This window comes from Macaca nemestrina, chromosome 20 (assembly GCF_043159975.1).
Source record: "Macaca nemestrina isolate mMacNem1 chromosome 20, mMacNem.hap1, whole genome shotgun sequence".
In the NCBI taxonomy this organism is placed as follows: domain Eukaryota; kingdom Metazoa; phylum Chordata; class Mammalia; order Primates; family Cercopithecidae; genus Macaca; species Macaca nemestrina.
Window position 1 is genome coordinate 17233224 of NC_092144.1, and position 13197 is coordinate 17246420.

General features: G+C 55.7%; 1 protein-coding gene across 3 annotated transcripts in view; it reads left to right on the forward strand.

Annotated features, from left to right (window-relative positions):
- LOC105489122 (potassium calcium-activated channel subfamily N member 1) overlaps positions 1–13197 on the forward strand; it is a 49004-nt gene that overhangs the window by 12432 nt on the left and 23375 nt on the right. The window contains exons 1-3 of one of the 3 annotated variants that reach the window (XM_071087540.1): positions 1863–2073; positions 8893–9375; positions 10345–10440. In XM_071087540.1, coding sequence (XP_070943641.1) covers positions 1906–2073; positions 8893–9375; positions 10345–10440 — 747 coding nt within the window. In that variant the 5' untranslated portion in view covers positions 1863–1905. Of the gene's footprint in view, positions 1–1862; positions 2074–8892; positions 9376–10344; positions 10441–13197 lie in introns of those variants that run through there. The other 2 variants (XR_003020556.2, XM_071087541.1) reach the window with 2 other exon arrangements.

Consider the following 13197-nt stretch of genomic DNA (forward strand, 5'->3'; position numbering starts at 1 on the left):
CCAGGCGGTGGAGGTTTGGAGGCTGCGATGAGTGGAGATTGCGCCACTGCACTCCAGCCTGGGTGACAGAGCGAGACTCTGTCTCAAAAGAAAAAAAAAAAGCATCTGATGCTGCAGCCTGTGCAAGCAGGCCAGGGTCAGCCTGTGGGCATGGTATGCTTCTCGTGGCTCAGGGACCTGTGTAGGGGCTGGGTTGAGCTGTCAGGGACCAGGAGCATTGAATGTGGTACAGGGATGTGCCCGATCCTGAGGGAGCTGTGGGTGGCTCCAATGTTGTGCTGTAGAAAGGGCTCCTGGTGGTCCAGGCAGGGGAACAGCAAGTGCAAAGGCCTGGAGATGGGAACCGTGGCGAGGGGGGACTGAGGAGGCTTGACTAGAGGCCGGAGTGCTGGTGAGTCAGCAGAGAGATGCAAGAGGGGTGGTTGGTTCTCAGGCGTGGCTGAAAACCCACCGCTTCGGGGTCCCCATGACCCCTTTCTTGCTTTGCAGTGACTCTCAAAGCTGCTTGTGTCTGGTCAGGTCACTTGTAACAGCCCCCTGTTACGGATCCTATCCGGCCCTGCCTGGTACCTCTGTGGATATGACTGGGACAACCCAGGCCTCTATTTCCTGATTGTCACAGGCCTGGGCATTGCCACCACGGCCAGGCCTTGTGCAGAGCAGTCTGGACAGGCTGGGATGAGGAACAGGCTCTCCGGGAGGGAACAAAGGTCCTGTCTGCAACTTTGAGCCATCACCTGGCCCCTCTGTGACTCACCGCCACCCCCAACCCATGCAGCTATCGCTCATTCATGCATTCCTTCCTTCCTTCATTCATTCTGTCCAACCGTTTTCTGAGCTCCGCAGAGGAAACATAGAAGACCAGCCTCCCTCAGGAATAAACACTCAGATGTTCCTGACCTGGGCCAAAGCTCTGGGCTGGGAAGAAAACAGATGGAGGGTGTGGGAGAGAGATAGGGGGGTGGGATCTGCTGGCTCCAGGAAACCCCCAGGCTGGTGGGGGACAGAACTGAACACAGTCACCTCAAGCCTGGTGGGAACAGGGTGAGGCAGAGGCAGAGGCAGTAAGACTGTCTGGAAGAGGAGGAAGGAAGAGCTCCCTACCCACTGATCCCTCAGGCTCCCTGGAGCCGCCATTAACTTTAATGAATGAGTCGGCCAAGTTCAGCCTGGGTGCTGGGGGAAGGAGCACTGTTTTGGGGACCCCCAGCCCTGGTGATCCCAAACTCCCTGGGGCTCCGGCTTCCTGTCATCCTGGGCATGGTGTTGGGGGTTAGGACTGGGTGGCCTGATCCAGACGGGCATCTTTCCTTCCAGAGAAGGTGGCTTCTAACCGAGTGCCCCAGCATGTACCCAGTCCCACCCCTGGAAGCCCCTACACAGGGCTCCCAGGCACCCCCCGCACTTACAATCACCCTAATCCCTCCAAGGCTCCCCTGTGCAGACCTAGACCCCGGAGGAGGTCGTTTGAGGGGCAGGCATTGAGTCGCTTTGCTAAGTTGTCTTACAGCTGATGCTAACGGGGAGGACGGTCCCAGGCGTGCAAAGGTTGACAGAGCTGCAAAGGTTGACAGAGCGCCTGAAGTTTGGGACCTAATTTTGGGGAGGGGGTATAGTTAGGAGGTCCGGAGGGCTGTTGGGGGTGGCGGTTGGAGATTCACCAAGGTCCTCTCCGTCGCACGGGGCAAGAGGGGGAGTTCGAGGTCCAGTCGCACGCTGGGGGATTGCAGGGGGCCCCGGGGAATGTGGGATCTTTAAATATGGGCGGGGCTTGCGGGGTCGTCGAAGGCGGTACCAACCCGGGCTCGGCCAATCGGCGGCGGCTCCCGCGTCGCACCGCCCCCTTCTCTCCCAGCCCGGGCGGGCGCTCGCCCCCCGCCGGGCCCGTGGACTGGGCGGCGGGGGATGCGCCTGCTGCCGCCGCCCCCGGCCCCGCCGCCCCCGGGCCCCGCGCCCGCTCGCTGCTGCCCGCCCCGTCCGCAACCCCGGCTCCGGTCCCCGACCGGGGGTCCGCGGCCGCGCGGGACCCTCTCCCCTCCAGCCTTGTCCGCCCGCCCGGGCCGAGCCCAGCAGGTACTGGGTGGGATGGGTGAGGGTGCGGGAGGATCCAGGGTCTGCAGCTCAGTGCGCCCAACGAGGGAGGCACGTCCCGGAGGGGGACGCGGTTTGGGGCAGGGGCCAAGAGGGAGGGTCTCCGTGCGGTCCGGAGCCTAGGGAACAAGGAAAGGTGGGGGGAATGAATGCATGTACATTGCCCGAGTGAGTGAGGATCCACGCACCCTCATCCTGGGAGGGGGAGGTTGCAGGGTTCACTTTGGGGGAGGGCAAAGCTGTGAGTCTCTAAACTCCACAGATAGGGTTGGAGGTCGGGGAGCTCTCAGGGATGGACAGTGACCCACAATGACTTAGGAATGGGAAGGAGGTGACCCACCACTGGCCCCTGGATCCAGGGGTTGGGGCACTCAGGGAGGGGTCAGGGAGCCGGGTCTTCCAGCTCTCCCCGGACAGAAGTCCCGGACCCAGCTCGGGGCACTGCCCCTGCTGTTCTGGAGGGCTGGCCAGCAGATGGGAGTTCCCGAGGCTGGGGTCTGAGCGGAGAGGCTGATGGAGATGCATCAGAATGGAGGGCCCCCGAGGGAGGCAGCCTCCGGGAGGGCAGGCTAATTGCACCCTGCTGGCTGCTGGCAGGCTCCTGGCGGGTGGTGATGGGGGGATCGGGCCGGCAGCCAGCGCCTTGCTGCACTGGCTCCTGGGCGGCCCATGGGACAGGAGGGCAGGCAGTGCCTGTCTGCCCTGCAGAGCTAGGGCCCTAGGAATATTGGGGGAGGGGAGGGGTGGTGGTGATGAGAAGGGGGATCCTCGGAGACCTTCCTCAACCTCAGCAGGGACACCCGGACTCTGGCTGCGCCCGCTGGGGACCCACAACAGGCCCACATGTCCCAGAAGTTTCTGTTGTGTGCTGATCTGGTTGTGGTACCCGGAAACCCCTGGGTGTGCATCTGGGGGCCAGGGGCTGTCTGCCTTGGGGATTGAGGGGCAGGGGGCACCTTCTGTTGGTCCAGTTCTGAAGAACAGAAATCAATGGCACCAAGCTCTTACAGCCTGCAAAGCATCTGCCATGCAAGATCTCACTCTGTTCTGGACAGCAACCCTCGTCGTGGGAGTGGGGGTGCGGCACCATGGGGAACCTTTACAAAGCAGGTGGCCGAGGAGTGGGCAGTAACTTGCTCCCTGGCAGGGGTGCCTGAGGGCCCCTCCTCAGTGGCTGCCTCAACGAACCTGTCATTTGTAAAAATACTCACTGGAGGGCTCTGGAGGCTTGGCTGGGATTCTGTCTCTTCCCATGTCCTGTTGGGTGGGGAATCTAAGGAGCCATCAGCCCTGCTCCCTGCTACCCTCATCCTCTCCTCAAGAGCTCTCTTGGGTCCCCCCAGGCCCACCAGATTCCCCCGGAAGTGTGTGTCTCCAGGGGAGGGTGTGGAGGGGAGTCTCTGCTCATCCCCCCTACCCCAGGCTTCAGGGAAGGGAGATCTCATGACCAGACAGAGTAGTAAAAGTAAGGCAATACTTTCCAGCCCAAATACACCCTGTAGGATGTTTTTTTGTTGTTGTTTGTTAGAGATGGGATATTCCTAGTTGTTCAGGCTGGTCTCGAGCTCCTGGGCTCAATCGATCTCCTGCCTCGGCCTCCCGAGTAGCTGGAACTATAGGTGCATACCTGGCTAATAGGGTTGTATTCCTCACTTGGCAAACCCAGGACTGTTACCCAGAAAAACATACCCTTTCATGGACATCTAAACCTTGGCTGAGGGTTCCCAGGGGCTCCTGGGTCTCTGGGAATCCCTGAGGGTCCCAGGGACTCCAGTGTTAGGCCCAGATTGCAGTGGGGGAGGGGATGTGTACCCAGGAATGGGGAAGGCCCAGGCACTCATCAGTTCTGTGCTCCAAGCTCGTGGCTTCTCAAGGGAAGGACCAGGCTGGTTCCCCTCCCAGAAAGCAGACCCTGCCACCTGCCACACCTGGATGGCACTAATTTAGTCCCTGCCTTTCCTGGCTGGATGACCTTGGGCAAAAGGTGCTGAGCTTCTCTGAGCTCTGTCTCCCGTCTGTAAAATGGGAACGGGAATGCCACCTTGCTCACCAGTGGTGATAGGGATTAAATGTGATCATCCTGATCTCAGGCTCAAAACACAGTAAGAGCCCCGTCCACGATAACGTGCTAGATGCTGGGAAAGCCCTCCACCCCTCCACCCCTCCACCCTCTTGGAAGCCACCTGCCATTTCTCTCCTCCTCCCCACCCCCTCCCTGCCCAGGGCACCTTAGGACGCGGCTGCCAGGCAAGGAGGAACATGGCAGACACACGGCTGAATTTGGCCCATGCGTCGGGTGGCTGAGTCACATCCCCAAATTGCATCTTCATTGGTGCATTTCAGAAGGTCGTTTGCAGAGGCCCTCAGAGGCCCATACCCCCTCTGGGTTCTGTCTGCCCAGCCACCCGCCTCTCTTCCCTGTGCCCCCCGTCCCCAGCCGGGGAAGTTTTGCACCCTCAGGGAGATGGTGGAAGGGGTGCCTGGGTTTTCCTGGGCTCCCTGGATGAGGGCACGATCTGGGGTCCCTGTGTGCACCCTAGTGCAAGTTCCCAGCCCCACCTGGCAGCCAGCAGACATTCAGGTGGTAGGCAGGGGTTTGAGCCTCGGAGCGGAAGCCGCACCTAAGTATATGTGAGGTTAGGGAAAGATCAGCGCCAAGGTCACAGTTTGAGGCTTCACAAACTGTCAAATGCTGGGCCCACAGGAGGCCAGGTCTTATAGGCTGTAAAGTGCTGGGCCGGCAGGAGTTCAGGCCTGATAAACTATGAAGTACCAGGCCACATGAGGCTAGGCCTGATAAACTGGGAAGTGCTGGGCCTGCAGGAGGTCAGGCCGTGTAAGCTGTGAAGTGCCTGGTTATAGGAAACCACAGCCTGATTGATGTGATGGATGAGGGTGGGAAGGGGCGGGACAAGTTCTGAGACTCATGAGGTCACCTGACCATCAAAGGAATAACTTTTTTTTTTTTCTTTTGAGACAGGGTCTCACTCTGTCACCCAGGCTGGAATGCAGTGGCGTGATCTCGACTCACTGCAACCTCCACTTCCCGGGTTCAAGTGATTCTTGTGCCCCAGCCTCCCAAGTAGCTGGGATTATAGGCGCCCACCACCATGCCCAGCTAATTTTTGTATTTTTAGTAGAGACAGGGCTTCACTATGTTGGCCAGGCTGGTCGCGAACTCCTGACCTCAGGTGATCCACCTGCCTTGGCCTCCCAAAGTGTTGGGATTACAGGCGTGAGCCACTGTGCCCAGCAGTTTTTACCATGTTGGCCAAGCTGGTCTTGAACTCCTGACCTCAAGTGATCCACCTGCCTCAGCCTCCCAAAGTGCTGAGATTACAGGCGTAAACCACCATACCCAGCCACGAAGGAATGATTCTTGCACTCCTGTGTGCTGACACCAGTATCTGGAGACACATGGTGAGGGACAGACGCAGTGTAGGGGGTGCGGGACAAAGGTACAGGTGGTCCTGCAATGTGTGCGGTGGCCAAAGTCACCCAGCAGTGTAGCTCCTTTTCTTTTTTTTTCTTTGAGACACAGTCTCACTCTGTCGCCCAGGCTCCAGGTTGGATTGCAGTGGTGTGATCTCAGCTCACTGCAGCCCCCACCTTCTAGGTTCAGGCGATTCTCCTGCCTTAGCCTCCCGAGTAGCTGGGATTACAGGTGCCCGCCACCACACCTGGCTAATTTTTGTAGTTTTAGTAGAGACAGGGTTTCTCTCTGTTGGTCAGGCTGGTCTCAAACTCCTGACCTCCAGTGATCCGCCCACCTTGGCCTCCGAAAGTGCTGGGATTATAGGTGTGAGCCACCGTGCCCGGCCAGTGTGGCTCATCTTGCTGTGTCCTTGAATGACGGTCTCTTAGTCTGTCACCCCCAGTGGGGGTGGGAAGTGTCCTGCCTGTGCACACAGCTGCCCCCCCAACCCTTCTCCCAGGCCTGGCACACAGGGGACCCCCCAGCGCACGCTGTTGTGATCATTTCAGAGGGGATAACACTTGGCCTTCCACCCACCCCTGCCCAGCTTGTTGGGAAAATCTCACAAAGGAGCCGGGTCCAGAATCTTCCTTGCAGGGAGAAGGTGTGTCTTCAGGCAGGTTATTTTATTTTACTTTCATTTTTATTTTATTTTATTTTATTTTATTTTTTGAGATGGCGTTTTGCTCTTGTCACCCAGACTGGAGTGCAATGGCATGATCTCGGCTCACTGCAACCTCCACCTACCGGGTTCAAGTGATTCTCCTGTCTCAGCCTCCTGAGTAGCTGGAATTACAGGCATGGGCCACCACGCCTGGCTAATTTTTTGTCTTTTTAGTAGAGACGGGGTTTCACCATGTTGGTCAGGCTGGTCTCGAACCCCTGACCTCAGATGATCTGCCCACCTTGGCCTCCCAACATGCTGTGATTCCAGGCATGAGCCACCATGCCCGGCCTAGGCAGGTTTTTTCTTTTTTTTTTTTTTTTTCCTCTTTTTTCTTTTCTTTTTTTCTTTTCTTTTTTTTTTTTTTTGTGTGACAGAGTCTTGCACTGTCACCCATGCTGGAGTGCAGTGGCACAATCGCTACTCACTGCAAGCTCCGCCTCCTGGGTTCAAGTTATTCTCCTGCCTCAGCCTCATGAGTAGCTGGGACCACAGGTGCCTGCCACCACACCCAGCTAATTTTGTTTTTGTATTTTCAGTAGAGACGGGGTTTCACCGTGTTAGCCAGGATGGTCTGGATCTCCTGACCTCGTGATCCGCCCACCTCGGCCTCCCAAAGTGCTGGGATTGCAGGCGTGAGCCACTGCGCCCGGCCCCCAGGCAGGTTCTTTCACAACATCGTGCCACAGTTTCCCCATCTGTAAAACTGGCCAAATCCCAGGACCCACTTCTTGGCAGTATTAGGATTCAGGAGAACATTTACATAAAGAATGGAGCCTGGGACCAGGCACAATGGTCCATGCCTGTAATCCCAACACTTAGGGAGGCCAAGGAGGGAGGATCAGTGGAGCCCAGGAGTTCAAGACCAGCCGGGGCAATGTAGCAAGACCTGATCTCTACTAGAAATAAAAATAAATCATCTACAGCCATACCACCCTGAACACGCCTGTTTGCATCTGATGTCGGAAAAATAAATCATTAGCTGGGTTGGGGGGGATGGTGCATACCTGTAGTCCTGGCTACTTGGGAGGCTGAGGTGGGAGGATCCCTTGAGCCCAGGAGTCCGAGGCTGCAGTGAGTTAGGATCGCCTCACTGCACTCCAGCCTGGGCTACAGAGCAGGTAGGGAGTGCATTTGAGGGTCTGAGATACTGGGCTGGGCAGGGCAAGGGAGAATCTAGCAAGTTGGATCCAGAGACTCAGACAGCCTCATCAGTGCTTTGGTGAGCATGACTGTGTCACCATCAATTGAGGTCCCTCCTCTCACACATGATGCCACAGGGCATTGCTCTGTAATCACACAGGATGCTCTTCAAATAGCCTGGCAGGGAAACTGAGGCTGGCCTGAGGTCATAGAACCCAGCCAAGCATGTCTTACATCTTATAAAGCCCTGCAGAATCGCTTCCAGATCTTGGAGTTAAATCCTGCATTGCCACACTGGTCCTGGAATCTGTTTAGAGATTATGGATCCCCGCCTGCCCAGGCAGGAGGGAGCCTCAGAATCGCTGTAGCCAGGGTCCCTAATGTCCCATAGGCCACAATGCAGGAGCCTACAAATGCAGCAGGCACAGTGAGGTGAGGTTAACTCATCCAGGAGTCTGAAGGTTGGAAGAGGATAAGTACAGACGAAAACCACCCTCTAAGCATACCACTGGCCACCCTATCCTCCCAGGCAAGCCCGTTGGTAGATTTCATCTTCCAGCGTTCAGCAAGTGTTTCCTGAGTGTCATCTGTTTGCTAGGCATTGTTCTAGGTACTTGGATACACATAAAGTTAGCAGGCAGGGGTCTGGGAGATAGTGGGGGGCATTCCAGGCAGAGGGCACAGCCTATGCAAAGGCTCAGAGAAGGATGAACTAACTTGTTGGAATCTGGTGATCGGGAGACCATTGTGGCTGGAGGGATTGGGTCTGGGGAGAGTAAGAAGGATGAGATAGGTGGGAACCAGATACAGAGGGCCCCTTGGCCATAGTGAAGAGTTTGATGTTTTATTTTATTTGTTTTTGTTTTAGAGATAAGGTCTTGCTATGTTGTCCAGGCTGGATTTAAACTCCCAGCCTCAAGCAGTCCTCCAGTCTCAGCCTCTAAGTAGCTGTGATTACAGGTGTGCACCAGGAGGCCCAGCTCTCGAGTTTCTTTGTTCTGTTTTTTTTTTTTTTTTTGAGACATAGTCTCACTCTGCCACCCAGGCTGGAGTGCCATGGCATGATCTTGGCTCACTACAGCCTCTGCTTCCTGGGTTCCAGCCATTCTTCTGCCTCAGCCTCCCAAGTAGCTGGGACTACAGGCGTGTACCATTACGCCTGGCTAATTTTTGTACTTTTAGTAGAGACTGGGTCTCGCCATGTTGGCCAGGCTGGTTTCAAACTCCTGACCTCAAGCGGTCCTTCTGCCTTGGCCTCCTAAGTAGCTGCAATTACCAGAGCTGCACCACCATGCCCGGCTCTCTGGAGTTTATTTTTTCAATGAGACGGCACTGGGGAGCCATGGGAGGGCTTTGAGCAGGGGAGGGATTCAGGCTGACTCAGATGTTTCTGGGATGGTAAACCCACATGCCAGCACTCTGGGCCACTCCCAAACTTAGAACGTTCTGGGATGGGTCCTTGCCTTTCTGGTCAGTAAGCTGGACCCTGCTGTGACCACGTCCCTCTGTCCCCTTGCAGGACAGTGCAGGAGCCCAGCCGCTGAGCCATGCCGGGCCCCAGGCGGCCTGCAGCGAGCCCAACCCCTGCACCCAGGTAGTCATGAACAGCCACAGCTACAATGGCAGCGTGGGGCGGCCGCTGGGCAGCGGGCCAGGCGCCCTGGGACGAGACCCTCCGGACCCCGAGGTCGGCCGCCCCCCGCAGCCCCCGCACAGCCCGGGCCTCCAGGTGGTAGTGGCCAAGAGTGAGCCAGCCCGGCCCTCACCCGGCAGCCCCCGGGGACAGCCCCAGGACCAGGACGATGACGAGGATGATGAGGAAGATGAGGCCGGCAGGCAGAGGGGCTCGGGGAAACCCTCAAATGTGGGCCACCGCCTGGGCCACCGGCGGGCACTCTTCGAGAAGCGGAAGCGCCTCAGCGACTATGCCCTCATTTTTGGCATGTTTGGCATCGTCGTCATGGTGACGGAGACCGAGCTGTCCTGGGGGGTGTACACCAAGGTAGGTGCGGTCCTCCCCCAGGCGGTCCAGGGAGGTTCCACCGGGCCCACCTAGCTTTCTTGACATGGGGTTGGGGGTGGCAGGACCCCCCAGGAGGTAGGGAGTGTTAGGGGGCTCCTGGAGGTGAGGGCTCCCTGGCCTTCTGCATACCCACCTCCGGGAAGGTAGCAGGGAGGCTGCACGTGGGGAGGGAAGGTTCCAGCCCATTCCCTGGCCAGGTGGCTTAAGGCGGAGGGGGTCTTCCCCCCAGGACAGGGGGTCCCCAGAGTGGGCCTGCTCTGGAGAGCAACAGAACAGCTTCCTCCCCTTCCGAGAGTGAGTGCGTCCAGGTCACAAGCCTGGCTGTGGGCTCCCTCCTGCCACCTGGAGAGAGATCAGGGTTGTGTCAACCTATAAACTGTGAAGTGCTGAGGCTGGATGAAGTCAGGCCTTGTGAACTGTGACATGCTGTGCCCATGTGAAGCCAGGCCTTATAAACTGTGACGTGCTGTCCCCATGTGAGGCCAGGCCTTATAAACTGTGACATGCTGTGCCCATGTGAAGCCAGGCCTTATAAACTGTGATGTGCTGTCCCCATGTGAGGCCAGGCCTTATAAACTGTGACGTGCTGTGCCCATGTGAAGCCAGGCCTTACAAACTGTGAAGTGCTGTGCCCATGTGAGGCCAGGCCTCATAAACTGTGAAGCACTGGACACATTTTGCTGTCAGCCTGGTCCCTAGGAATAAGGCCAGGAGAGCGCCACTTCCTGAACACAGCACCTGCTGCACGCCCAGCCCTGATAAGCTGTTTCACACACAGTGGCCCCAGGACTGGGGAACTAGCAGAAATTCGGGGTACAGTGGGAGAAGCCACTGGGAAGAGCCCCATTTGGCTGACTCCCATGCCCAGGAGCCAGGGTAGGGGGATGGGAGGGCCGCTGGCCCGCCGCCTCCAGCATCCATCCGGTTGTGTCCTCTCTTTTTACCCAGGAGTCTCTGTACTCATTCGCACTCAAATGCCTCATCAGCCTCTCCACGGCGATCCTGCTAGGTCTCGTTGTCCTCTACCATGCCAGGGAGATCCAGGTCAGTGCTGAATGCTGCCAGGAAGCAGCTCCTCTCTTCAAACCCCTGACACCAGCCCACCTTTAATTTTCATTGATTATTTACAAAGAAGAACAGGCAGTGAGAAGTGAGGGGCTGAGCTGGGACTCTGGGACACATGGGTTGTTTCCAGGCTGGAGTGCAGTGGCGCGATCTTGGCTCACTGCAACCTCCGCCTCCTGGGTTCAAGCGATTCTCCTGCCTCAGCCCCCCGAGTAGCTGGAATTACAGGCGCACGGCACCACACCTTGCTAATTTTTGTATTTCTAGTAGAGATGGGGTTTCACCATGTTGGCCAGGCTGGTCTCGAACTCCTGATCTCAAGTGATCCACCTGCCTCAGCCTCCCAAAGTGCTGGGATTGCAGGTGTGAGCCACTACTCCTGGCCTATTTGTTTAGTGTTTGAGACAGGGTCTCACTTGTTGCCCAGACTGGAGTGCAGTGATATGGTCATAGCTTTGACCTCCTATGTTCAAGAGATTTTCCTGCCATAGCCTCCCGAGTAGCTGGGACTACAGCTGCACACCACCACACCTGGCTAATTTTTCTATTGTCTTGTCGGTGACTGGCCATATTGCCCAGGCTGGCCTCAAACTCGTGGGCTCAAGTGATCGGCCCACCTTACCCTCCCAAAGTGCTAGGACTTTACAGTCGTGAGCCACCATGCCTGGCCGCACATGCATGTTGATAACAGCACTGTTCAAAATCGCCAAAAATCACACCTGTGATCCCAGCACTTTGGGAGGCCGAGGTGGGTGGATCACCTGAGGTCAGCAGTTCAAGACCAGTCTGGTCAACATGGTGAAACTCCGTCTCTACAAAAATACAAAAATGAGACAGGCATGATAGTGGGTGCATGTAATCCCAGCTACTCGGGAGGCTGAGGTGGGAGAATCACTTGAAGCTGGGAGGCGGCGGTTGCAGTGAGCTGAGATCGAGCCATTGCACTCCAGCCTGGGCAACAGAGCAAGACTCTGTCTCAAAAAAAAAAAAAAACAAAGTAGCCAAAAAGCAGAAACAACGTCCCAGGGACCATCCAGGCATGAATGGATAAATAAAATGTAGTGCATCTATACAATGGACAATTATTCAACCTTTTTTTTTTTTGAGACGGAGTCTCACTCTGTTGCCCAGGCTGGAGTGCAGTGGCGCGCTCTTGGCTCACTGCAACCTCCGCCACCTGAGTTCAAGTGATTGTCCCGCCTCAGTCTCCTGAGTGGCTGGGATTACAGGTGCCTGCCACCATGCCTGGCTAATTTTTGTATTTTTAGTGGAGATGGGGTTTTACCATATTGGCCAGGCTGGTCTCGAACTCCTGACCTCAGGTGATCTGCCCACCTCGGCCTCCCGAAGTGCTGGGATTACAAGCGTGAGCCACCGTGCGCAGCCTATTCAACCTTAACAAAAGAATGAAACACCACAACAACAGAAATGTATTGTCTGAAAGTTCTGGAGTGTGGAAGTCTGAGATCAAGGTGTGAGCAGTGTTGGTTCCTTCTGAGAGCCATGAGACAGAATCCGTTCCAGGCCTCTCTCCTAGCTTTTGGTTGCTGCTGGCAATCTGGGGGATTCTCGGCTTAGGAGATGTGTCACTCCAATCTCTGCCTTGATGATCACATGATGTTCTCCCTTTGAGAGTGTCTGTGTCCAAATTTCCTCTGTTTTAGATAAGAACACCAGTCAGTATTGGATTAGGGCCCACTGTAATTAGATGATTCCACTTTTTTTTTTGAGACAGAGTTTCGCTCTGTCACCCACACTGGAATGCAGTGGCTTGATCACGGATCACTGCAGCCTCGGCATCCCGGGCTTACACAGTCCTCCCACCTCAGTCCCCAAGTAGCTGGGATTACAAACACTTGCCATCATGCCCAGCTAAGTTTTAATTTTTTTGCTTTTTTTTTTTTTTTTTTTTTTGTGGAAAGGGGGTCTTACCATGTCGGCCAGACTGGTCTTGAACTCCTGGGATCAAGCGATCCTCCCGCCTCAGCCTCCCAAAAGTGCTGGGATTTCAGGCGTGAGTCACTATGCCTGGCCTGATTCCAGCTTAACTTCATTTTAACTAGCCGACCTCGTTACAATGACCTCATTTAACGAGACGACTTCTATAAAGACCTTATCTCCATATAAGAGCACATTCCAAGGTACTAGAGGTCAGGATGCCAACATGTCTTTTTCAGCAGAACACGAATCAGCCCGTAACAATTTCTGATACTGAACATGGATGAACCTTAGAAATATGACGCTCAGTGGAAGAACCCAGGCATAAAAAGCCACAAATCTTATGCTTTCGTTTATGTGAAATTTTCAGAAGATGCAAATCCACAGAGACCGAAAGGAGATTAGTGGTTGCCGGGGAGTGGGAAAGGGAGCAACCGCTAATGGGGACAGGGCTCCCTTTTGGGGTGATGGAAGTGTTCTGAAATTAGATAGAAGTGGTGCTCGCACAACAATGAATGTACTAAATGCCACTGAATTGTGCACTTTAAATGGGAGCATTGTAGGGTTTGTGAATTTCATATATGTATACTTGCGGGGTTTTTCTTTGTTTTGTTTTTTGAGATGGCGTCTTGCTCTGTCACCTAGGCTGGAGTGCAGTGGTGCGATCTCAGCTCAACGCAACCTCTGCCTCCTGGATTCAAGTGATTCTCCTGCCTCAGCCTCCTGAGTAGCTGGGATTACAGGCACCTGCCACCACACCTGGCCAATTTTTGTATTTTTCATAGAGAAGGGGTTTCA